The 25,353-nt window shown below is 43.2% G+C and overlaps 1 protein-coding gene across 2 annotated transcripts in view; it reads left to right on the forward strand.

The window, feature by feature from the left end:
• Positions 1–25,353, forward strand: part of ADCY2 (adenylate cyclase 2) — a 455,060-nt gene that overhangs the window by 108,098 nt on the left and 321,609 nt on the right. For both annotated transcript variants that reach the window (XM_071207382.1, XM_058306528.1), the window contains exon 3: positions 20,428–20,589. In XM_071207382.1, coding sequence (XP_071063483.1) covers positions 20,428–20,589 — 162 coding nt within the window. The remainder of the gene's footprint in view (positions 1–20,427; positions 20,590–25,353) is intronic.

Raw genomic sequence — 25,353 nt, forward strand, 5'->3', positions numbered from 1 at the left:
GTACTGTAAATGGTTCAACTCTTTTGGAAAACTGGGAGTCCGTATTGATTACAGTTCAACAGGTGCATAACCTATTACTCTGTAATTTTACACCTCGGTTTATATCTAACACTAGTGTGTACTCATGTTCACCCAAAGATAGGTACGAGAATACTCATATCAGCACTTTTGATATAGTCTAAATCTGGAAACTATGCAATGCCTGTTAATAGAAGAATGATTAAATACATTACGTAATATTTACACAGTGGCACGCCAGGCAGCTTGGAGGATGAAGGAGCTGGTGTGATCACACACATATGGAGAATTCCCCAAAACGTGAGGAAATTTCATAATCCTCAGATATCAAAAAAATCAAATTTAAAAGAAAGTATGATTACATTCATGTAAAGGTTAAAGACAGGCAGAATTAATCTATGTTGTGAGTGAGTGGTGGCTGGAAGGGGAGCAGGAGGAGGGGCTTCTGGCATGTTTGGCATATTCTGTTTCCTTTTTGAGTTCTGGTCATACAACCTGTTTACTTTGTCATGTTCATCAAGATATGCATTTAGGAATTCTGTGATTCCATATCATATTATGCTTGAATAAAATATGCAAAACTGGGAGGAAATGTGAAGAGGGGAAATTTAGCTCATTGATGAATACATAAGTAATAGGTGGGAGTCAAAGGGTATCATTTAAAGTCGACAAAATAAATAGTTTACACCTTGTAAGGAAAAGAAGGACTAAGGACACTAATGAATATATAAGTATAGGGGATGCCACTAGAACCAAAAGGCAAGACTTTCTAAATTCGAAGACATAGACAAAGCAAGGAAAACAATCCATCTAAAGAAAGAAACACGGTTTTACACTCAGAAATATCCATATAAACTTATAAGTGAGAGATAGCATTTTACTCATATCATTTAATGTAAATGTAAATCTTAAACTGACTTAGTAAAATCCAACTCATGTAAAATAGTTCTTCAGAAAGGTTTTGGTTGGTTGGTTTGTACAAATGCAAACAATGAAAAAGAGGGAATATGATCTTGATATCAGACAAGGTAGAAACCGGGTGAGATGGCAGCGGATAGACCGATGCAGACATCCTGAAGGCTTTCACACACCTTTCTCGGGCCAAGTCAAGGCAAGGCATCAAAAAGCTAAGAAGGATATTGAAGATCTAAATGGAATGCTCAATGAAGTAGATCTCAGAGGTCTAAACTGAATGCTACACGTGCTAAGAAAGAGCATTTCTTCATCTGAAGTGCCTAGAGGTTTCAATAAAAATTGAGCTGCTAAGAAAGGTGCAACATATTTTTTAGGAATGAGAAAATAATAAGTAGTATTCTCTGAAAATGTAGGATTCTCTAGAAATTAAATTGAAAAGTAAATTACAAATAAAAACTGCCAACTGGAATTTTAAAAACTCTATTAAACACTAATTCATTCTTAGATGACAAGGGAAATGTAAAAAAATACAGAATTTCTATTAAATAATAGTAATGGATATACTACATAGCAAATTTAATGGCACATAAAACAGAGCAGAAGAAAATCATAGTCTAAACACATATATAAATAAAATGAGAGAATGAAAATGAAAGAATTAAAGCCTTAGCTCAAAAACCAGAAAAAGAAAAACAAATTTACTTCCCCTATACACACGAAGAAAGAAAAAAAAAATTAAAGTATGAAGAAGTGAATGAGACAGAATAAAAACGTATCCAAACTAATAAATCAACCAAAAATACTGGTGTTTTGAAAACGATCATCAAAAGAGAAAATTACCAAATAACCTAGTCAAGGATAAATGGGAGAAAAGACAAATATATCAAATAAAAAATAGGAAATACATTGGAATAAAGGAAATGAAACAAAGAAAAAGTTATACAAAACTATGCAAAATAGATGAAAAATATGATTTCCTAGTATATATCTTTATCAAAATTGTTCCAGTAATGATTGAAGATATGAATAGATCAGTGTCCAGAGAAAAAGTAAGGGGAGTTGATCAAAGAAAAACCTTACCAAAATAAAGCTGTAGGCCCTGACGCTTTACAGGAGAATTTCATTAAATCTTCAAGACCAGATTGTCTTAATTGTACATACTTTATCAAAGAACATTTTTAAAGTAGGAAAACTTCCAAAGACTTTTAATGAAACAAGTATAATATCAATATTTTAAAGTAATAAATATTTCAAAAAAAACACTACAGTTGAAGTTCTCTTCTGAATATCAATAAAAAACATTAGCAAACAGAATCCAATACCATATTAAGAAATCCATACATCATTACTAACTGGGATTTTTTCCAAGAATGCAAGGATGGTTTAATATTAGGACATGACTAAATATAATTCATCATATTAGTAGCTTTTAGGGGCAAAAATATCATCTGATTAGCTAATATGGATAATATAATGATTATGATATAACAGTCATATTATAATCATAAAATTAAATATGGTCAATAAATGCTGAAAAGGACTATGAAAAGATTCAATGCCTGTTTTAGTTTGCCAAAGGGCTGCTGATGCAAAGTACCAGAAATGTGCTGGCTTTTATAAAGGGTATTTATTTGTGGTAAAAGCTTACAGTTCCAAGACCATTAAAAGTCCAATTCAAAACATCGTAAGAGGTGCTTTCTCACCAAAGTCAGCTGCCATGTGTTGAAGTAAGATCACTGGTGATCTCTTCCTGGTCTCCTCTACCCCTCCGGGCTGCCTCTCTCAGGCTCAGCTGCTCCTCTTTCTTCCCAAATTCAGCTGCAAGCTGGCAAAGTGCTTCTCTTTCTGGCCCAGTGGTGCAGCACTTCCTAAACTTCAACTGTTCTTATGTATTCCCAAGTTCAGCTGTAAGCAATCAGGTATATATACAGCCGGGATGGTCTCCTCTTGAGCTATGCTATGGGCCCAGCTTCATGTTTAAGCAATCCTGTCTCTTACATGACAACATCAAACATGGAAGTTCCCTTTTTCCTGTCCATCCCTTGAGTCCATTTATATCAGACCCAGCAAGGGGGCAGGGACTCAACCTGAGTCAAGCCTCACTCACTTAGTCCAAGCAAAATATGCAACTGTAGTGCTGTATTTGAATTGGAAGAATCACCAGGAACTCTTGGCTTATAATATATATTTACATTTGTATTTCTTAGTTGTATGCAAGGAAAATGAGCAGATTAAAAAATGGTGACCATCCTGTTCCAGGTTTCTAAATATCTTTCCCCTTAAAGAAATCAGGATCCTTCGAGAAATAATTGATTCTATATCTGAGGCACAAAAGTATTGCTTGAGAGTGCTCAACAAATGTTCAACCCATAAGTAGAAGTGTGTTTTTGCTGTGTGTGGTCTGAGCTGGTCGAGAGATCTGACAGTGGTGCAGCATTTCCTAAACTTCAACTTCATAAGCACAACTCTCAACAGCTTTTTTTTTTTAAATCTTTTAAAAAATAAACATTTACATCCTCTTATTGGATTTCCTACAGTGGTGGTTTCATTCAGTGCTTATTCTTTTATCTGCTTCTACATGAAGATCGGTGACTAGAGGGTACATGCTAATGTCAAACTCGACTGGTTCCCTTAGAAACGTTTGCTGTGCTTGTGCAATGCAAACTTAATGGAACAGTTAAAAACTTACCTGCAGCAGGTGTAGCTTCCTTTGATTCCACTTGCCGCTCTGAGAAGCAGCCCACTCACAGGAGGACGGCAGGGCAGGAGTGGGGGGAGAAGGGCAGCTGGTGGGGAAGCAGTATGGCTGCCGCAAATCAGAGCGTTTTCACAGCTGGGCTTCTCAGGAAACAATTTCCCAGACACGGAGGGCCCCTCTCCCACACGGGGAGGCTGCTGCTCCACCCCGGCGAGGGGGCAAGGCGCAGCCAGGTGATGATACCTTGGGACACAACCCAGCTGGGGAATAAATGAGAAGCTCCACCTTTTTCTGGTGTTTAAATGTGATTACAGACCCAGTTTAAGTCCGCATATCCTTAAGCCAGCAATGGGGTCCAGGAGAAAGGGTCTTCACCATAAAGGAAACCAGATTCAGAGATGGTTCAAATATATACTCGTAATCACTGGAATGTTCATGTTTTATGGATTCCTTTTAGAAGCACTCTCTGGAATAATTCAACCATATGTTTTCCTAACGGTTTCTTAGAAGCTTTTCAGTAAAAGAGTAAATGACCCTGGTTCTAAACTGGCTTTATAAAATTTATTTATTGCTCTCCATCCCCTTGTTGTTTGCACTTGCTGTGCCTGTTCATCTTCCTTGTTTCTTTAGGAGGCACCGGGAACTGAACCCAGGCCCCCCAATGTGGGAGGGAGGTGCCTAATCATTTGAACCATCTCTGCTCCCTGCTTTGTTGGGTCTCTCATTATGTCTTTCTTCTTGTGTCTCTTATTGTATCATCTCGTGCCAGTTTGCCGCGCCAGCCCATTGCATCAGCTTGCTGTCTTCTTTAGGAGTTATCGGGAACTGAATCACAGACCTCTGATGTGGTAGGCAGGAGTTCAATCACTTGAGCCACATCCACTTCCCTAAACTGGCTTTTTCCAATGCAATGATTGACACAATTAGAATTACCCAATGTATTTGGAAACCACTAGACCAACATAATCTCCATCATTCTCAGGCTTTGCCCCCATTTTTCCCTCTCCCTGGAAGGTTCTTCTCAGGGAACACACTGTCTCCTCTCTGGGTTCCTGTTGCTTTCCCTAGGTACAATCTCAAAGCACCAGTCACCTTTGCCGGAGCTTCCTGTTTGCCTGGTCTTTGCTCACAGCATGAGGAGGCCAGCGGTGGTTTTCCTTTGCTCATTGCTGTCTCCCGTGTAGAGCACAGGGCTGGACATGCAGGAGGTGATTGGGAAACACTGTTCAGTGAAGGAAGACGTGAAATGGCACCTGCCGCACTGAACCCCATCTTTATCCAAGTAATTGTGCCTTGATTTTTCCTGGATTCGTGACGTGGTAGTAAATGCTTTCCGTTGTTCTTAAAAAACCTCCTCTCAAGATTTTAAAAGTGTCTGAGAAGTATGTAATTAATTATGTAATAAAATATTTAGATCTAAGCACATTAAGGCAGAAGCACACATAAATTTTACTAAGTATAGGTGACAGTGAGAAACCGATAGCCTGTGATCATATACGTCTGCTCATTCTTGATGATTACTGCTACGTTTGAGCTTTGTAAGTAAGACTGCCTTTAACTCAAAGGCTTGTCAATTCAGTCATCACTTGCTGGTTTTAGGTGGGGTGCAGTGGCAGGAGAGAGGAGTTGGGGCTGCACATTGGGACCAGACTTCCAGGGCTTGAACCCAGGTGCTGCCACCTGCTGTTGGGGAGGGCCTGGCAAGGAGCTTCAGGTCTGTGACTTACTCTCCATATCCATCAATAGCCCTAACACCCAAAATGAGCCTGCTACATGCATCTGGTGAATGTCAGCCGTTCTGATGGTTATGAAGCAGGGCATGTGGCCCCTGTCCCAGAGCGACTGCAATGGAACAGAGGACAGCTTCTCTATAGGGAGGAAAGCCTCAGTACACACAGATGGACACCTGGTCAACCCAGCAGTGGCATGAAGACTTTCTGGGACAAATCTTGAAGAATGAACATCATTTAATCAAGTTAAAAACATAAACAATAACAGGCAGTGATGGTTTTCAATGAGAGAGAACAGCATAAGGAAAAACACGGTGTTTTAAAACAGCAGCTTGTAGACATTTACTTACCCTGTGTCTACCCTTCATGGGAGTTACAGCCACAGAAAATCTCAGCAAAAGGCACTTGTAAGCAGAGGTTTGGCTGTGCTTAGATGCAGGTGGGTTTTACGTGAAGGCCCGTCTCCTTTCCCTTAGTTTCTGGGATGGAGAGCCCACTTGGCTGCTCCTGGGAACTATGTCAGCCCAGGACCTTGTGACCGGATGCTCTTTATCTAACACACCTCCATTGTGCTCTGGTGTGTGTGAAAAGAACCTCTTACAAGAAGGTGCCTGTTCCTAAACTGGCAAAGCCAAAACCAGTTGTGAACCAGAAAAAAAGCAGAACAACTGTAATGAAGCTAAACAGAAACTCAAATTAAATTATGCTGTGTCTAGAATCATTATTTCTTCAAATAAAACCTATTGGATCGATTTCATATTCAAAGCAATAGAATTGAGAATAGATATACCCAGAGTGTGAAAATGTCCCATTTTTTAAGTTAACATTGCGATCTGTAACATATTGCCTATACAAACAGGAATGTGCATTTGGTTATTAATATTAAACATTAATAGTGAATGTAGGGGGAAGCAGACTAGGCCCAATGGATAGGGCATCCTCCTACCACATGGGAGGTCTGCGGTTCAAACCCCAGGCCTCCTTGTCCCATGTGGAGCTGGCCCACGCATGGTGCTGATGCGCGCAAGGAGTGCTGTGCCACGCAGGGGTGTCCCCCATGTAGGGGAGCCCCACGGGCAAGGATTGTGCCCCGTAAGGAGAGCGAAAGAAAGTGCAGCCTGCCTGAGAATGGCACCACACACACGGAGAGCTGACCCAACAAGATGACAGAAAGAAAAGAAACACAGATTCCTGGTGCCACTGATAAGGATAGAAGCAGTCACAGAAGATCTCACAGCAAATGGACACAGAGAGCAGACAACTGGGGGGAGGAGGTAAGGGGAGAGAAATAAATAAAAAATAAATCTTAAAAAAAAATAGTGATTGTAGGTATGGTTATCACTTTAAACTTAATATTGTTCATCCAGAAGTAAATGCAATGCTTTCTCATCTTTGAAATGACTTTAACGTAATGCAAAGCCTGTGAAAGTGTGGTTTGTCACGACTGGTTTTCATTATACCGGTGGTCAAATCACATTTCCTTAAATAATATGCCTATATGTTGTAAGTTGTGGCATAAACCTCAAACTGAATCATTTTGAGAGCATAAAATAATACTTAGAAAGCCCAAGTCCTCTGCAAACCATGGAGTCCCATGTAAATGCCAGAAGGACAGTTGATGTGGTAGGTAGACCTTGTGGGGATTTGCACCCTTTCTGTAAAAAACAAATGGCACCAAATAAAGTAGCTCTACCGTTGCAGGATTGATTTGTTGTGGAAGGACAGAACTGTGCTGAAGACTAATCCATTTGAGCCCATGTAGATGAGAGAATGTAAGGCATATGGGGGGCCATCATTCTGAGGGACTGGACTTCAGAACTGTGGCAAAAATTGTATTAATTCAAGAATGGCTCAAGTATATGCATTCTCGCTATTGGAATTTACCTCTTTCAGAGAACAGGAAAAGAAAAGAAGGTCCATAGAACTTGGTGGGTGTTTCTTTGGGCAGAGCCCACTGTAACAAACAGGCTGCGCAGCTGAATGCTGACTTGGGTAGATGTTGAATACACAAGTATAAAACAGAGTCCCAAAACAATATTTGTTTTTTGATGAATAATTCACTCATTTTCCTTGCATGAGTTTTTCTCATTTGAAGCACTGGCCTTTCAAATTAAATAAATATAATGTTTCAAAAGAATAAGGGCATGAATATTCATAAGGACCAAAACAGTGAATATGAATAAGAGCCCTTTCACAGAACATTTAATTTTTTTATGAGGACCTTACTTTTTTTTTTAGCACTTCTAAGATGGCATTAATCAGTCATTTTCCAGGACACCCATTTTCTTCCCTTCTTTTCCAAATGGCTTTATACAGCAATATTTATCTTTACGTGAATAGAAAAAAAGGTAATTCTTGCTTCTGGCACAGCCCATTAACCACAGATTCGGCCTAGTCTGATGCCAAGAACTCAATGAAGTATTTGTATAAAGAATTAGAGGGGTGCTGAAAAATAAAATATAAAATAAAATAAGATTGTGAACCCTGAAAAACACAACGCTAGTTCATACAGATAACGTATGGCATTATCTGTAGGTGTTCCTAACACTGTACCATCTTAGCCAATGATTTCAAGCTTAAGCACACACACACACACACGTATACACACTCCACAACATCGTACACATGCGCACACATGCATAGAAATTTTGTATTATTATATACTGGAAATACAAGCAGCTAGGACTACCTTCCCCAGATCTTCAAGGGATAAAAAGAAGGATTTTAATGGGGTCACTTTTGTAAAATCTAAGGTCAGAAAGTAGAAAGTTATTTACTACCTTCTGAAAAACAATGATTAAAAGTCATCAAGGAGCACATTATTTTCTTCCTAACCATGCAACAGGAAATAATACATAAGCAGACACTTTCTAATAAACATCACTTTGCCTAATTGCTTCCAAATGAACTTGCTATTCTCCTCATTGCGTTTGAGGAGAAAAATAATGTTTTAAGGAAAATAGTTGTGTGGTGTTAAAACCAGTTGCTTTTGGTAAGGCATATAGATCCTCAAGATTATTTTATTTTGAATAAAATGAATATCTTGGGCACTGAAGATATTGACTGTATGTTGCTCTGTTGACCTTCAGGGATTATGCCATAATAATGTTTTGTATCAGCATAAGGTCGTGGCTGGTTCTTATGATGTTTTATGAATTTGGACCAAATATTTAACCACTCAGCACCTTTTTTTAGCCAATTGTAAAATAAGAAAATACTTGTCAATAAATCCTGTTTGTAAAATGTTTTGAGATAGACAAAAGGTTAATATTAGGTCATCTATCTCTGAGAGTGCTCTTTTCCTCAGTTCTGTTGTTTCTAAAGCCTCTTATCATGCAATTCAGAAATCTTAAACCTGACATTTTTGACAAGTGACTGTCTTAGTAGTCATATTTACCAACTATTTTCCCAGTGGTAAACATTTTGCCAGAGTCCTATAAATACTACTTGCCAGTCCCAAAGGCAGTGACTCATATTTTAGGTATGTTTTGCAGGAGCACCTAATGTCTGATACTAATTGTTGTATTAGTTACTTCTTCTCTGATAATGCTGAATATCAAATAATCTACACATTTCAGTAGCTTCTAGAAATAACAGTTTAAATCATCGTTCATGCAAGTATGTAGGTTGGTTGGAATTTTTTTGATCTCTGCTCGCCCCACCCAGCTCACCTGGGTAGCGTGGACTCCATAATTACGAGTTGGGTCCAGTTTTGCTATATGTGTTTTCAATCCAGGACACAGTTGAAAGACATGCAGCCTCCGAGACCGTGCTTTTATCATGGTCAATGGCCAATATTCCAAGGTGGCCAAAGAAACTCACATTGAGTCCTCTTAAAGCCTTGGGTCTCAGCTGGAACATTATTGCTTCTGCCCATATTCTAGTACTCAGAGAAAGTCACGTGGCCAAGTCCAAAGTCCTTGGGGTGGGGAGGTGTATAACTCCATCTGCCCAATTCCATGGCAAGATCAATGAAAGAAGAAAAAATTATGGACGAGTAATATATTCTACCACAGGCTTCTAAATTGGGAAGCTGTGCCCTAAGAATAGTCAAGGGTGCCGTATATTCTCATGTTTATGCTGGCTAAGTGATTGCCTTCCAAAACTAATCCTGAAAACTCTGAATAGGAGTATAGGAAACAGAAGTATAATGTGGATACAGTATTCGTGTACTATTTTTGTAGGCCTAACAAAGTTCAAATTCTTTAACAATGAGGATAAAAATGGTTCCCCACATTTAAACATGAGAGAGCAGTTTGTTCATTGCTGGTGGAAAGTTTACAGACTTCAATTCTAAACAAATCAGACTAGCATATAGACTCTTCAGTCACTATGTTCAATTCAGGGGGTAAAAAGGAGTTATGGGAAATAAACAGACAAGAATGCAAGAGCCTTCACTCCAAGAGTTTTCAAGTGTTCTGAAAAGGGGGCCTTTGCATTATCCATAAGAGCTAATAAAATGATTCACTTTCTGAATAGCACAGAGATAAAATAAATACTGATAAATAAAGAATGCATGCATGATGAATGATGAGGGTGAGATGCCATGTCTAGGCATATGGACATCCACAGCCAAACAAGGACTTAGGAGGAAAGGAAGTCACTGTGGTTAGGAAACCACATCAGTTGTCATCCTGTTTGAAGCAGGGGGAGGGAAAAGAATGGAGGGAGGGCTGTACAAGACAGCCAGCTGTCTTTGTTTCTCTGCTATGTCAGATTTTTTTTTTTACTTCCTACTATTCTCTTTTTCAAGCTTTTAAAAATGCATGATATACCTCCCACTTATTTCAAATAAAAAAGACATAGTAAAAGTTATTGTTTTACCTCTAACTCCATCATCAATGTCTCTAGCTCTGAATACATTTTCAGAAGAAGAATGAAAACTACCTAGTGAGTCATGTTTTCATCATTTCTCTTTTGGAGGCCAGGTTTTCCATCAAGAAAATAGTATGTATTGTATTGCTTAATAATATATTTAAAGAAAAAATTTCAGTCTATAAATATTTAGTTTATATTCAGAAATATTCTAGGCTTAATATTCCTATAGCTGTATAGGTAAAACTCTTTATTATCATGAGTCTTCAAGGTGTCTCTGGATTTTTATTTTGAATTTTTGTCATAAAGGATTTTTGGAAATTAAATAAAGTTAATTTCCAAATATTTCTAAGTAAGTTTTTCACAGAAAGAAAGATGAGGTTCTGCTTAAAATTTTCAGATATTCACATAGAAATACTATTTGATGGCTCAAATGGACAATATAGTTAGCTCCTCTGAATAAGGATTTTGTATCATTAAAATGGAGGTAGCAGAATGGGACAATGACCACATTGAAAGATGTATGCAAAACAGCCCAGAAAGAACTCATATCATCAGGAATCATTTTTCTGGTCCTTTTAGCGTATTATATAGAAATAAAGATGAAAAGAAATGTTTTTTAAAGAAATTTTTACATATTTTGAAATCAGTTGGGTCTGGAAGCTCAGGAAATAGAAGCCTGTAGCCAAGTCAAAAGATGTGTATACATTATTCTTCACATTCTACTGATTTCATGGATTTATCCAATATTCATTTAGCAGAAGCTCTTAGAAAAGAACTGGTGATAGAGGTGAATACAGAGTTATCCTTGTCCCATTTTCATCTGGTTGATGTATTGGAAATTCCCATGGAGAGGATGGTAGTGTAATATAATTGATATGATATAATTCAATATAACATATACATTTAATGCTACACACTTCCCTTTAAGCATGGCTTTAGTTGCCTCTCTCAAATTTTAATACATTTTGTTTTCATTTTCAGTAAGTTCAATGTATTTTTCTAACTTCCCTTGTGATTTCTTCTTCAGTAGGTTATTTAATAGCATGAGGTTTATTTTAATGCTGACTCCAAGAGTGTACATTTCTAGCAAGCTCCCAGGTGAGATTGATGGTTCAGGTTCAAGGGTCACACTTGGTGTCACAAAGATTTGAAGCTCTACAAAGCTAGGACTATTCAGGGTCATTATTAGTCCAAGGAATAATGGAAGGTGCTAAGAATGCTGGACCTCCTGCACCCTGAAGGTATAAGTAATGGACTCAGGAACAGCTGGGAGGACAGTGCTTTATAGCCAGAACCAAGGTATCCCACATTCATAGTTTAGAGTGCACAGGACACACAATCAATGTTAAGAAGCTTGTTTAATTTTCAATACTTTTTTAAAAGTGCTTTTAATGACTAACAGGTTAAGCACATCTTTAATGGAGGCCATGCACTTGGGGTACCTTGCTTACTGAGTTATCTTTGTCATTGAGGAGAGAAATGAAAATGACAGTGATTTAAGGTGCTGCCATGAGGTGGTGGGGAATCAGTGAATGTCAGGAGAGGCATGCTCATGTGGTTTGAGGTACACATCACTAAGAATATGCATCAAATCCATCCACTTCCTCAGGTTTCCCTGCCCATCAACTTCTACTTGTAATTGCACCTGAATGTTCCATTCATTCTTTTCTCTAGCAAATGTTTGTTGAGGCTTTTTATGTACTAGGTGCTATTCTCAGATGTAGGAAACCATCCAGGCAGGTCTTTGCTCCCATGATGCATATGTTTGTATGGGGGGAGACAACATGAGTAATAAAAGTAGAAATAGACAGTCTAATCCCAACAGTGCTATGAAGAATGAAGGAGGTGATATTTTACATGAGGGGATCAGCAGGAGCATTCTCTGTGGAAGTGACGTTTGAATCGCGAGGACTGAACCATGAGAAGAAGCCAACCAAGGGGAGATCTGGGGAAGAATGTTTGGGGAGAAGAACATTTGGGGGCCTGTGTGAAGGCCTTGAGGCTGTCAAGGGAAGAGCAAGAAGGACAGGACGGTGAGACTATGGACAATGGGGGATGGGAATAGGGAGGAGGGGAGATGGAGAGGAGTCCAGATCCAGCTAAGGGGGACACTTGAGGGCATGGCAAGGACTTGGAAAGCCAGTGGAGGGACACAAATGGAGGGGGAGTGACATGATTGGATTTAGGTTTTTAAAGATCACTTTGACTTCTGCATGGAAAGTTGATTCTAGGGGACAATGATGGAAGCAGAGAGTCCAGCTGGGATGTTGTTGCAGGAATTCAGGGATGGTTATGCAATTTACTGGGATTGTGGCCATAAATGGAAAGCAGTGTGTAGGTTCGGGTTGTCTTTCAGGGATGGAGAGAAGGTGAAAGAGAAAACTATTAAGGATAACTACCGAGGATAACTTTTCATTGCACGAGATGGGGAGGACCAGGAGAGAGGTGGTTTATTTGATCATGGAGAATGAGAACTCAAATATCCAGGACAAGACTTGTACCCACATATGCCAGGCCTGTTGCGACAATTCAGGGTCTCTGTTTAATGCAGCCTGTGTAATACACTGTGGTGTATGGGAATGAAATCAGGAATTAGACCTCAGATCTGAGCCCGTGAGGAGTCCTCTGAAGCCTGGGGGAATCCTGAGCCACTGAAAAGAGAAAGCTCCAGAAGCACCTGTGACCTGAATTGTGGAATTCTTCCTGGGTCTGAGATCCAGAGCTCTTTTTTGGAGGAAATCCATTCCCTTGGTTTTATTCTTGTGGATAAAACTTTATCTTTGACCTAGAAAGAGGTGGCTTCTCAACTGAGCACAAGAGGTGGGGTTTGGTGGCAGTTCAGTGGGATGGAATCTGTGGATTGTGTGTATGTACATGTGCACACACGCCTGTGTAACTTCCTCCCCTGGAAGGATCTGAGGAAGAAAACAGGAGAAATGGAAGAAATTTAAGCTTGAGAGAGAAGATAATCTTTAAGAGACACTCAGAGAAGCCAGAACACCTACTGGTGGTTTGACACTCAGCACGGGGAGGGCCAAGGTTCCTGCAACTGAAGAAAAGACTATTTTACACAGTTTGTGGTATTTGTACTCAAAATGTAAAAGAGACCCAAAGCGATCCTAATATGACGTATGATCAAGGAAAAAGATAAGGAAATACTAATCTAGGTGAAGAAGTAAGTATCATTTTGCCTATTTTGTTTCTTAGAAAGATAAAGCACATTTCTGACCAGGTAGCTTTCTGACTATTTCCAGAAAGTTTAAAATGTTTCTAATTACTAAAAGGGTTTAAATATTCTAAATATCATCATGTACTCTGAGATGGAAATAGCATCTATGAGGATGTTTTCATTTTGGGTTTAGAACTTACCTTTCAGAATGTTCATGTAGATAAATATGTTCAAGAATTCTATCTTTTCCTCAGAATACTCAGAGAATTTTTACAAACATTTGGTGCACTTCTAGTTATATTTTAAAAACATGACTTTTAGAAACACAAAATTGTTTTAAGAACTGGACTGTGCTGATTAGGAGGTATAATTCCTACGGGTTTTAGTGAAATCTGTGTGTCTGAGAATCAAGTAGAACTTTAAATACTATGATATTTATAATTTCTCAGATATTTGGAGAAAAGTAATTTGAGTAGCTCTTTTTCACTACTGGCTATAAAATACTTACATTATGTTCACTGGGATGTTGTATCACTTAATGCTATTAGCACAACAAAATAGAAAATATTTTTCTGACAGCGTGTTTCTCAACAGAACCATGGCCATTGACATAACTAACCCTGATTATCTTGCTGTTTATGCTGGCTTAAACATTCTAGAAGAAAACAGAATAAACAGCAAAAACTTTAGTAAGGTGTTAGTTTTGAGGCATCCTTAGAAAGAAAAGTCAGGAGCTCTATTTTTTAAGTTCCTCCTGGCATATTCTGGAAACTTTTGCTTGCCAATGGCCTCTGAAAGAAGTACGAACCACACTCTGTGAAATGGCATGGACTTTTCTCCAGGAATCTGAAATAGGAGCGTCACCACAATCAATTCATGCTGTGAAGGCCAGTCAGGACCCGTTTCTGATTCCGTGTTCGCCCCTTGCTTGGGCTGGCCCTCAACTCTTCACATTCAGAGTAATTTCCTGTTAAACAGGGAAAAGAAATCATTCTGTGAAATTATTTGAGCTTCAAGAGCTGTAAATACCCTTGATACTGTGGACTCTGGCCTGCAGTCCCTGACTTGGATTCTCAAGAGGCTAAGTAGGCAGAAGCTCTTGAGCTCTGAGCTGGGGCTTGGTCTCGGCGTGAAGTGGGCAGGGGGCAGGTGAAGCCACATCTACTTCTGCGTGTACCGGGCTTCCTCTAGCTCCCCTCTTAAGAGGGGGTCAAACGGTCTCACGGGTCCTTCCCAGGGCCGTCGTTATTCTATTGCACAATTCCGACGCTGCCTCTGCCACAGCCCACTTGGGGACTTACGAACACCCCGTGACTGGTCATCTCGGGAAGTGCCCTTGGTAGTCCTGCAGGATTGCCTGCCTGCCTTTGGGGAATAAATGAGTTTTCTGTGCAGAAGATCTTCCTTTTGGAGAAAGTGCCGTGTTTCCTTTCTGCCTCCTGAGTTGATTCTATCAACCTCACTGAGAGGCCTCCTTCAAGAGTGCGCACTGCTGGGTAGGCAGCGTGAGCCCATGTCCCGTCAGCTGAGTGCTGTGTGGAGAGAGAGCTGAGGGGGAGACCTGGTGGGACAACCCTCCAGGGCCCCGGTAGCAGAGAGGGGCCCCGGAAATCCTGGCCTGTGGGCTAAACCTCCTAAGCCTGGCCATCCCTCCTTCCATCAGTTAAGATGGGTTCCAAGCCTTCAGGCCTGGACGATCCCTTTTTCTAGGACCCAAGGCCTCCTGGAGACACACCAAGTAGGAGACCCTCAGAGTAGGGGCTGTTTCCTGTGAATCCAGCGTCTGTATTGCCTGCCACCAGGCATCAGATAAACATCTGCTCAGTGGAGTTCGTAAGTGTAATTGACTCACCCAGGAGAGAACTGATCATTTAAAAATCAATGTATCTGGGAAGTGGACATGGCTTAACTGATAGAGCGTTCGCCTACCATACAGAGGGTCCAGAGTTCAAACCCAGGGCCTCCTGACCCATGTGGTGAGCTGGCCCACGCAGTGCTGCCATGCACAAGGAGTGCTGTGCCACACAGGGGTGCCCCCGCATAGGGGAGCCCCACGCACAAGGAGTGCACCCTGCAAGGAGAGCTGCCACATGCAAAAAACCGCAGTCCTCCCAGGAGTGGCACCGCACACACAGAGCTGATGCAGCAAGATGATGCGACAAAAAAGAGACGCAGTTTCCCAGTGCCACTGACAAGAATGCAAGCAGACACAGAAGAACATACAGCAAATGGACACAGAGCAGACAACAGGGGGGACAGGGAGAGAAATAAATAAAAATAAATCTTTTAAAAAAAAAATCAATGTAATCTGTCTTCAGTGTCATGGCCAGTAAGTCCTGGAGGTAGGGGAACGTTTTGTGACGTTATTCAGGGAGTAGATGCTGATAAACTGGAGGAGCACAGAATAAACGCAGGAGCCACCTGGTGGGTTGAGGTCAGGGACTCACGGGAGGTCAGGCTGCGGCCGGGGTCCTTGTAAGGACTGTGGCTTTTACTGCCCAGGGGAATGGAAAGTGGCTGGAGCCTTTTGGGGGAGGAATCGTCAGAATTTGTGTTTGAACTGGGCCTAGGAAGAGAGGTAGCTTTCCACGTGCTTCTGCTTCAAAACTCAAAATGTTCACAGAGGTTTCAATCACACTTGAAAGAATGTTAGAACTTCAAGGCCATCTGGAATTAAGCTGTTCAGATGTTACAATTTCAAACAAATGCTAAAGATTTTGCACTAGAAGAATTCGTAGTTGTGTAACGGAGTCTCTTGTAATTGTTGGATTTTCATACCTGAAAATATCCATTTAATTCCCCATCTAGGATGTAAGGGTTTTGTTTTTTTTTTTTTTTTTTTCACAAATGCTGTTTCCAAATAACAATGCCTTATTTTTAAACACTTACTGTAAATTTGGTAGATTTTAGAAATCCCAAATTATATGGATTTTCCCAATGATCCATGACCAAGCACCAGCTGTTTTTCTCATTTCTAAAAGAAATCTTTCCTACAGCTTGGTGATTCTCCACTGGGGGTGGCACTGGCCCTTGGAAGACATGTAACAATGCCCAAAGACATTTTTTATTTTCCCAGCCAGGAAGGAGGGGAGTCCTTGGCATCTAGTTGGTAGAGGCCAAGATGCTGCTATCCATCCCATAATACATAGGATGCCCCTCCCCCCATGACAAAGATTGAGCTGGCTCAAAAGTCAGCTGCCCTGTGGTGGAGAAACCCTGCTTAACAGATTCTGTATGTTCTTCTGTATTTTATTTAAAGTTGTCTGTTTCATCACCTAGTTTGCAAGTATTTAGTGTAATTATTTTCTCTGATTCATCATTGTTCTCTGTAGATTATTATTTGTTAAAAACCATCCTGTAAACATAAAGTAGAAGTTAAATATTTACAAGTGAATGAAATCTGAGTCTGTGCTTGAAATATGAGCAATTTTTGAAATGAAATATTAAAAATAAGTCCCACTTACTGAAGAAATTCCTTATCTGAGGTATTCCGCTAGATGCTTTAAACAGTTGTTATGTCAGCAGCAAACAGCACACACTGGCCTTTCTGTTTTAGGGTCAGAGAGATGGTTTCGTTATAAGGGTTTTGTTATGTCTTCTTTTTAGAGTTCCGGCCTCCCTCTCTCCTAATTAATTATTCATGTCTACTAGAGGGGGAAATGGGGTAAAATGTTCGCAAGAACAGGAAGCAGCCTTAGACTCCAGGGTTCAAACACAGGAGCTGGGAGATGTTAGGCAAGTTTCCCATCTCTCTGGGCCAGAGACACCCCTTATGAAAAATGGAGTGGAGTTTATAAATGCTCTCAGTGCTACCGTGAAGACAAAGCAAGCTGAAGCATGAGGAGGGCTGGGCAGGGAGGTGGGCGCCAGGCGCCAGGAAATGCTGATGTTTCTCAGTAGAGGCTTTAGAAGGCCATTGTGGGTTCCAGAACTCCTGCATCTTCCATCCTTAGAAAGGTGGAGTGAGGGTGATAGCCCAGCCTGCCTGTGGGATCAGTGCCTCGCACAGGAGAATCCCAAAGAAGAAAACTGGAGAGTCTGAGCTAGCTTTAGGGTTGGGTTCAGCTGAGGGTTAGTGTCACTTTTTGAGCAAGGGGCTGGCTAAAGGTTAGGGGTAGAGTTAGGTAAGGGCCAGGTTTAGTGTCAAGGCCACTTTATACCTAGGATTAGGATGAGAGTATCAGGGTTAGGATTAGGGTGCATACTAGATTTAGACTGAAATGAAGGATTAAAGTTTGCTCTAGCGTTAGGATTAGGTTTAGATTTAGAGTTAGTGTATGTGGAAGGGTTCAGTTTAGGGTTACTGTTAAAATTAGATTGGAATAAATTTATTAGTAGCATTGTGTGGTTGAGAAGTTTAGGATTATAATAATGGTTAAAGCAGGGTTAAAATTCGTTTAGAGGTTATGATTAGAGTAAGGATAAAATGAAGACATTTGGTTTAAAATGGGGATAAGACTGGGAGAAGATTACATTTAGATTTAATATTATAAGGTTATATGTTAAGGTTACCGTAACAGGATTAGTATAGGGCAGCAGACCTGGCGCAGTGGATAGGGCGTCCGTCTACCACATGGGAGGGCTGCAGTTCAAACCCCAGGCCTCCTTGACCTGTGTGGAGCTGGCCCATGCGCAGTGCTGATGCACGCAAGGAGTGCCGTGCCATGCAGGGGTGTCCCCCGAGTAGGGGAGCCCCATACTCAAGGAGTGCGCCCATAAAGAGAGCCGCCCAGCACGAAAGAAAGTGCAGCCTGCCCAGGAATGGCACAACACACACAGAGAGCTGACACAACAAGATGATGCAACAAAAAGAAACACAGATTCCCATGCTGCTGACAACAACAGAAGCGGACAAGGAAGGTGCAGCAAATAGACACAGAGAATAGACAACTGGGGTGGTTTGGGGGGGAGGGGAAATAAATAAATAAATCTTTAAAAAACACAGGGTGGTATAAGTTGGGTTTGATTTAGGAATAGGGTTTATGTAAAGTTAAGGGTAGTTAAATTTGGAATTAAGGTTAAGGTTTTGTTTAAAATTAGATTAAGGATAGGTGTAAGGTTTGAGTTAGTTTTAGGAATAAGATGAGAATTATGGTTAGGAGAGAGGAAACTGAAAACTCTAGGTTTAGGATTACTTTTAGTATTGAGGTTGGGTTTGCTTTAAGAATAGAATAAATATAAGTTTAGGGACAGGGTTCATGTCAGGATTGGGATAGGTTTAGGCTTAGGATAAAGTGAATTTTGGTTTGGATTATTGTAAATGTTAGAATTAGGGTTAGGGTGAGGTTTAGAATGAGGTTAACATGGGGTTAGGACAAGTGTAGCTCTTCAATTTAGAGTCATGTTTAAGGTTCTTCTAGGCAAATGTAAGCCTTAGGGTCAGGTTTACCGTAAGATTTAGGGTTAGCTTTAAAGTTAGGATAAGGGTTAGAACTAGCGATAAGGTTAGATGGAGAGTTAGGGTAAGTGTAAGATTTAGCATTTGGGATTTGACTGAAAAAAAACTTCAAAAGAGAAGCCCCGTTTTTACCTGTCTCCGCTTCACATTTTGGCATGTAAATTCTGTGAGGATAATTGTCCTGCCTTGGTTTCAAATTCCATATATGGCATGGAACAAGTAAAATGAGGTCATGCTAAATAATCCTACTTTACTGAAAAAAGGCTTCCTAGTCTTTTATTTTTAAAGAAGAAAAGGGGCTAAAGAACATTTGCTGGGCAGAATGTATGGCCACGGGAATGCATCTGCCTCCACTTGGGGCCCCGGGCCTTCGGCATGTAGGAGGGGGACAGGCAGAAAGAAGCTTGGCCTTGGAGGGTCCTGACCTTTCTCCCCGCTCACACTGGGTTTCTCCCTTGCTGGTGTGAGGCAGCTGAGCTGGCGGCACTTCTGAGGGGGCGCAGCGCACCCCTCCATCTTGGCCCGGCAGGTGCCCTCCTCCAGGACACGCACCCTGAGAAGCCGCGCCGCCTTCCCCTGGGTGGCCAGGCCCCTCGAGCCCCCAGGCTGCCCATCCTCTACCTCTGCAGCCTCGCCGCTGCCTCAGGCGCGCCCCACTCTTGGTTGAAGGATTGGGGGCTGAGGCTGGAATTTCCCAGCAGAAAATGACAGCGCAGCCTCGGGCTCCAGGTGTTGGTGCCTTTGTCTGGGCATGCCCGTAGCCTTTCCCGCGCTCTCTTGGCTGCGACAATTGTGCAGACACAGCTGATGCGCCACCTCTGTTGAACAGTGAGGTGGGGACAGCGTTTAGTGTGCAGGGCAGGTCCCTAGAATACACTGGCGGGGAGGCACAGCCGCCACCATCCACGCTTTCCCCTGTGTGACCACATCGGGCACAGAGTCCTTCGCCCGGGGCCTTCTCCCTGACTCACGTCCTGGTTTGCAGCAGAGCAGCTGGCACGATGTTCCTGCTCCTTCCAGCCTTGCTGGCCTTTGGGGTTGCCTGAAAGCAATGCGGGTCACGCTTTGAAAGCGAGGCCAGGTCTTGCCCATTTTTTTTTTTAATGTGAAGAGCTGTGTGCGGATGCTCCCAAATGCCGTTTTCCTCTTTTCCCCCGACCCTGAATTTGGTCCCTGGTTTCACTTGATTTATCATCGTTTTAGCCTTTAGGATATTCTTCTGTGCTTGGTTGTCTTACCTTCCAGGCCATTTTCTTTCCCATTCCAAGCCTTTCTCTTTTTGCTTATTAAATATCCACTTTCAGGAACTCTCCCCGGCACCTGTCCTCTCTCCTGATATTGTTTGGTAAATAACGCCCAGGTTGGACAGGTGCTTTGTCCAGCACAGGTAGACATGCTGTTATCCTAGGACCAGTCGGGCAGCCGTGGCCTTGCAGTGCTCGGATTAACCAAAATGACGGGCATCGGCTCAAAATCCGAAATGAGAAATCCCCAAATTTTGGGGGAAAAATATTATTTTCTCTATCATACCAGCTAGTCCTTTATGTGATCCAGGTGATTTCTTTAGTAGTTTCTCAGGGAGGTGTGGTTCAGGTATTTGACGAGCCTTGCGTGGACTGGCCGAGGCTGCCCAGCGCCTGCCCTCTCACTGACACTCTCCTGTCCTTCCTCCCTCTTGCAGGTGTCCTTCTTCCTCTTCATCATCTTCGTGGCCTACACCATGCTGCCGTTCAATATGCGTGACGCCATCATTGCCAGCGTCCTCACCTCGTCCTCCCACACCATCGTGCTCAGCATCTGCCTGTCTACGACGCCGGGGGCCAAGGAGCACCTGGTCTGGCAGGTAGGTGCCAGCTAGCAACCCGCGATGACCACCCTCCTCCTGCAGGGGGCAGGAGCACCCCTTAGGGTGTGCCTGCTGTATGGAGCCTGGCCAAGTGTGGTTGACACCAAGGCTAGTGGGCGGCCAGCCTGGCAGAGGAGAAAGATCCTCCATTTCTTAATCTTCCAACAGGTCTACTGGCATTTTAAAAAAATAGGTCTTTAAAACACCCCTGTTAGCTGGCCAGGGTAAGTCCAATAAACCAGATGGAGGTGAAGAAGGTCAACCACCACACCGGGGTGTGCCTACAACTGCAAGCAGGAGAACTGCATCCATCATCCATGTGGAATCTAAGCCCATCTCAATATAGAGGTGGAGTGGACATAACCATCCCAGGGTTCCCAGGATGGAGGAATAGAGTATGGATTAGAGTGGACTTACTGATATTCTACTATGGAACTATTGTGATTAGTAATGGAAGAAATTGTAGCATTGATGTGGAGAAAGTGACCACGGTAGCTGCTGAGGTTAGGGAGATGGAAGAAGACATGTGATGTGGGGGCATTTTCAGGACTTGGAGTTGTCCAGGGTGGTGCTTCAGGGACAGATGCTGGACATTGTATGTCCTGCCATGGCCCACTGGGTGGACTGGGGGAGAGTGTCAACTACAATGTAAACCATTATCCATGTGGTGCAGCAGTGCTTCAAAATGTATTCACCAAATACAATGAATGTGCCATGATGATGAAAGACGTTGTTGATGTGGGAGGAGTGGGGTGAGGGGGGTGGGGGGTATATGGGTACCTCATTTTTTTTTAATGTAACATTTAAAAAAAAAGAAGGAAAAAAAATAAAGACCCCTGTGGCAAATTTAGCTTTGCCAAAAAGTGGCATTTGAAAGAAGCCATCCTACCTAATCAGATGATAGCTGTGAACTGTGGAAGAGTGTGGGCTATGGTGTGGACCATTGACCATGAGGTGCAGCGGTGCTCAGAGATGTATTCACCAAATGCAATGGCTGTCTCATGATGATGGAGAAGTTTGTTGTGGGGGGAGGAGTGGGGTGAGGGGCGTGGGGAGTATATGGGGACCTCATATTTTTTTAATGCAACATTAAAAAAAATAAATAAACCCCCCCCAAAAAAAGCTAGTTGAGCTCTTGTTATGCCTGTTGGTAAACAACGGGCTCAATTACTTGGAGCTCTTCCTATCTGTCTATTTTTCACCTGTGAAAACTATGTTTTTTGCTCTGCTGGAATCAAATGCAACAAACCCAGCTGTCGTTTTCCTGGGGCAGGGCTGAGAGAACCGTGTTATTGGCCAGGCGTCAGAGCCCACAGGTCCTCCAGGCCTTCTCGGGACGGAGGGACCGGGATGGAGTCACTTGATGGTGTGTTTTATTTGCAGACTTGCTTCTGAACTGGATGCTTACCCTTGGGTCTTTGGTCATCTCTCTTCATTTGAGAGCTTTCTCAGGGTCCCTTTCTCAATACTTGTCTCTTGGTGCTTGTAATACCACTTCCACGAATAGTGGCTGGAAGGACTTGGGTTTTTGAGGTGAAGGCAGTGGCCTCTGGCTTGACCCAAGGGGCTCTCGTTTCGCCTCGGCTTCTGTGGGCTTGCCAAGGGGTGCTCACTCCAGAAGGCAGCGGGAAGTCACCCCACGCATGCCCCTCTCTGCCCGAGACCACATCGAGGGTGCCCAGTAGATCATCAGCTGCCTCTTCTTCACCCCACTGGTGAGGGGTTCCTGCCCCAGGAGCCCAGGTGGCTGGACACACCGCACCCCACACCGGACCACTGAGATGGACAGCAGTTGGTGGGTCCCGTGGACTCTCAGCCGGTGGGAGGAGGTCACCCCAGGCCTCCTGGGGCCCCACGGGGCCGACTGAGGAGCAGAGTCAACCTGGGGGGGCTGTGGGAGGTGGGCTCTGCAGGAGGAGGGCAGGGCGCCCCCAATTCCTGCCGGAGGACCGGAATGTCTTGTTCGAATGGTGGTGCCGGCTGGCAGGGACAGGCAGGACCTGGGCCGGGTCCACTCGACAAGGAGGGCTGTCCAGCCAAGGGCCCTGAACCAGGGCTCCCCCGTTTCCCCAGGCGTCAAGGCAGCCCTGATACTGGGCCTCAAGTTTAGGCCTTACACCTCAAGGTGATGGTTTGATTAAAGGGGAAAGGGGACAAATGGTATTTTTTGCTCTGAGTTCTGCCCCTGCGGCGGCTTGCTCAGTCGGTAGAGGTGGGGTCTGGCTGTGGACGAGGGGTCGGTCCAGCTCTGGACGAGGGGTCGGTCCCGCTTGGGACGAGGGGTCAGTCCCACTTGGGACGAGGGGTCGGTCCGGCAGCAGACGAGGGATCGGTCTCACAAGGGGTTGCGCGGTTCGGCTGACGGGGTCGCCCGGCGAAGCCGGCGACGAAGGGGTCGCCCGGCGAAGCCAGCGACGAAGGGGTCGCCTGGAGAAGCAGGCGACGAACTGGGGACAAGGGAGGCCAGGCCCTTGTCAGGGGCTCTCAGGACTGGAGGGCGCACGGCAGAAGAACTACCGCGGAGACAAGGTAAACAAGCAAGTCCCCTTTACTGAGGGAGAGGCAACAGTTTTATAGGGGCTGGGGAAGGCTGATTGGTCGAAGCCACGCCCTGTTCTGATTGGTTGCCGGTGAAAGGTCAGTGGGCGGTACTGGACGGGGGAGGGGTGGTGGTTAGGGATTGGCTGTCGCTGTTGCTGGGGGAAGGGGCAGGGTTTAGGGATTGGTGGCTGCTGTTGCTGGGGTGGAGGGCAGACTTGAGTTTCCCACCCACGCCTGGCTGTTGCTGCTGTTGGGGGAGGGGAAAAGGGCAGACTGGAATTTTCTGCCCTGCGCCTGCGCAGGGAGAAGGAAGAAGAAGGGTGCCGCCCCACAAGGCATCGGGTGGCGCCATCTGGGAGGAGGGGTGGCCGCGGAAGCATGGCTGCCGAGAAGGGGAGACCCGAGGGCACTCTGCGCCCATGCCGAGCTTCCTTCAGGGGTGGCGGTGGGCCCGACCAACCACCCTATTATGGGGGCAGCGGAATTAGGCCTACCGCGGCCGCTCCCCTGCCAGGCCAGCAAACCACACTTCAGCCCGAGGGGTGACCGCATGCCCCAGCTTTTAGTCTTCTTTTTCTGCACTTCCGAGCCTCCCCTGAAGGGATTTATGGGGCATTCCTCCTTTCTTCCACAAATTCCACTCTTCCCTCCTCACCCTCCCTTAAATGAGCAGTTAAGCGCCACAGTAGGTGGTCAACATACAGATCAGGTATGTTTTTGCCGTTGGAATAAGTGCATCCTCTGCTAAATTTCCATCATGACAGTAGCCACGTAAAGGCCTCCCCATGCAGGCAGCTGAGACGCAGAATGCTCGCGGTTTGGGGTCACCCTGGAGCACATCCCTGAATGTTTTGTATGTATTTCTTCTGCCCCTTCATCAATAAACTATCTGCTGGTGCCGATGTAATAGAGTAAATATGTAGAATAAATATATAGGGTATATGGGAAGTGAGAAGTATAATACCTGACCAGAGGGATCAAATGGGGTTAAAAAAGAAAGAGAAGGAGGTGCTTTGCAAAGAACCTGGCATATTCTAGGGCATCAGGTAATGAATTGAGTTGTTTATTTTTAAACACTTCCTTTCTTGCATTAGTAGAACAGTTTTGGAAAAAAGGTAATCTTTAATTTTGATTTACTCCATTTTCAAAGCCTACAAAGAAAAATGCTTCTTTTCAATGGGCAGCCAGGTATGGAATAAAAATTCTCCATTTCATAGTATTTCATAAAAGAAAAGCATTTAAAGGAACAGAGCTTGGAGTCAGTTTACCATCCCTTCAAAAACAATTTCACAGTGATTTGAAGAGCTCAGAGAGGCAAAATATGCTAACAAATATAAAAGTGGAAGCGTTCTGGCAGACATCAAGTAATAAAGAAAAGAGCTGTAAGTGTCTTTGACCACTGCTGGAAATATAGCTGAAAATAGCACTGGCTCGTGATGCAGGAAAAACACTTATTGGATTTCTTTCATGTAAATTAGATGGCTATATTATAGTGCTGTAATTATTTAAAGGAAAACTGTTTTAAATAAAGGATATTGGTCTGAAAGAAAGAGGTTGCAGTCAAGATGGTCAGGACCACCTTGCCTTCTAAACCACCAAAGAAAGACCACATTTGGTTTAGCCCAGATTCATATTAAGAACATTTGTTTCTTTTCCTTTCTTTGCGAAGTGGCAATCCGCTGATAGCAATATACTTACTTAATAGATAGCCCTATTCCCCTTCTATGCGGCATAACAGACTTTATTGTTCTCAGGAAATTAATTTCACCAGCATTTGCACTGAAGTGGGATTCATTCTCAGGCTTTGATTTACAACCAGTTGAGAAACAGAATCACTAACCAAAAATTACTGATGATGTTTCCTAATGCATGCTCAGCTTCCTTTCAAGTATAATACCTACAACACATTTTTAAACTTTTCTTTTGAAACAATCACAGATCTGCTCAAAGTGGCAAACAGAGTACAGAGAATTATTTTTTCCCACATGATTTAAGGATGAGTTGCCCTCTGAGGCCCATTTCCTCCAGCCCTCAAATGCTCTAGTGTGTATTTCCTACAAAGCCATAATGCAACTACCAAAATCTGGAGGTCCACCTTGCTAGGTGATGTCCACCTGTTGCTCAGACCTCGTTCACGTTCCTCCGGTTTCCCCAATAATGTCCCATAGCAAAAGGACCCACTTCATGGCTCTCCTTATGGGGCACACTCCTTGCACATGG

Source organism: Dasypus novemcinctus, chromosome 2, assembly GCF_030445035.2.
Source record: "Dasypus novemcinctus isolate mDasNov1 chromosome 2, mDasNov1.1.hap2, whole genome shotgun sequence".
Taxonomy (NCBI): domain Eukaryota; kingdom Metazoa; phylum Chordata; class Mammalia; order Cingulata; family Dasypodidae; genus Dasypus; species Dasypus novemcinctus.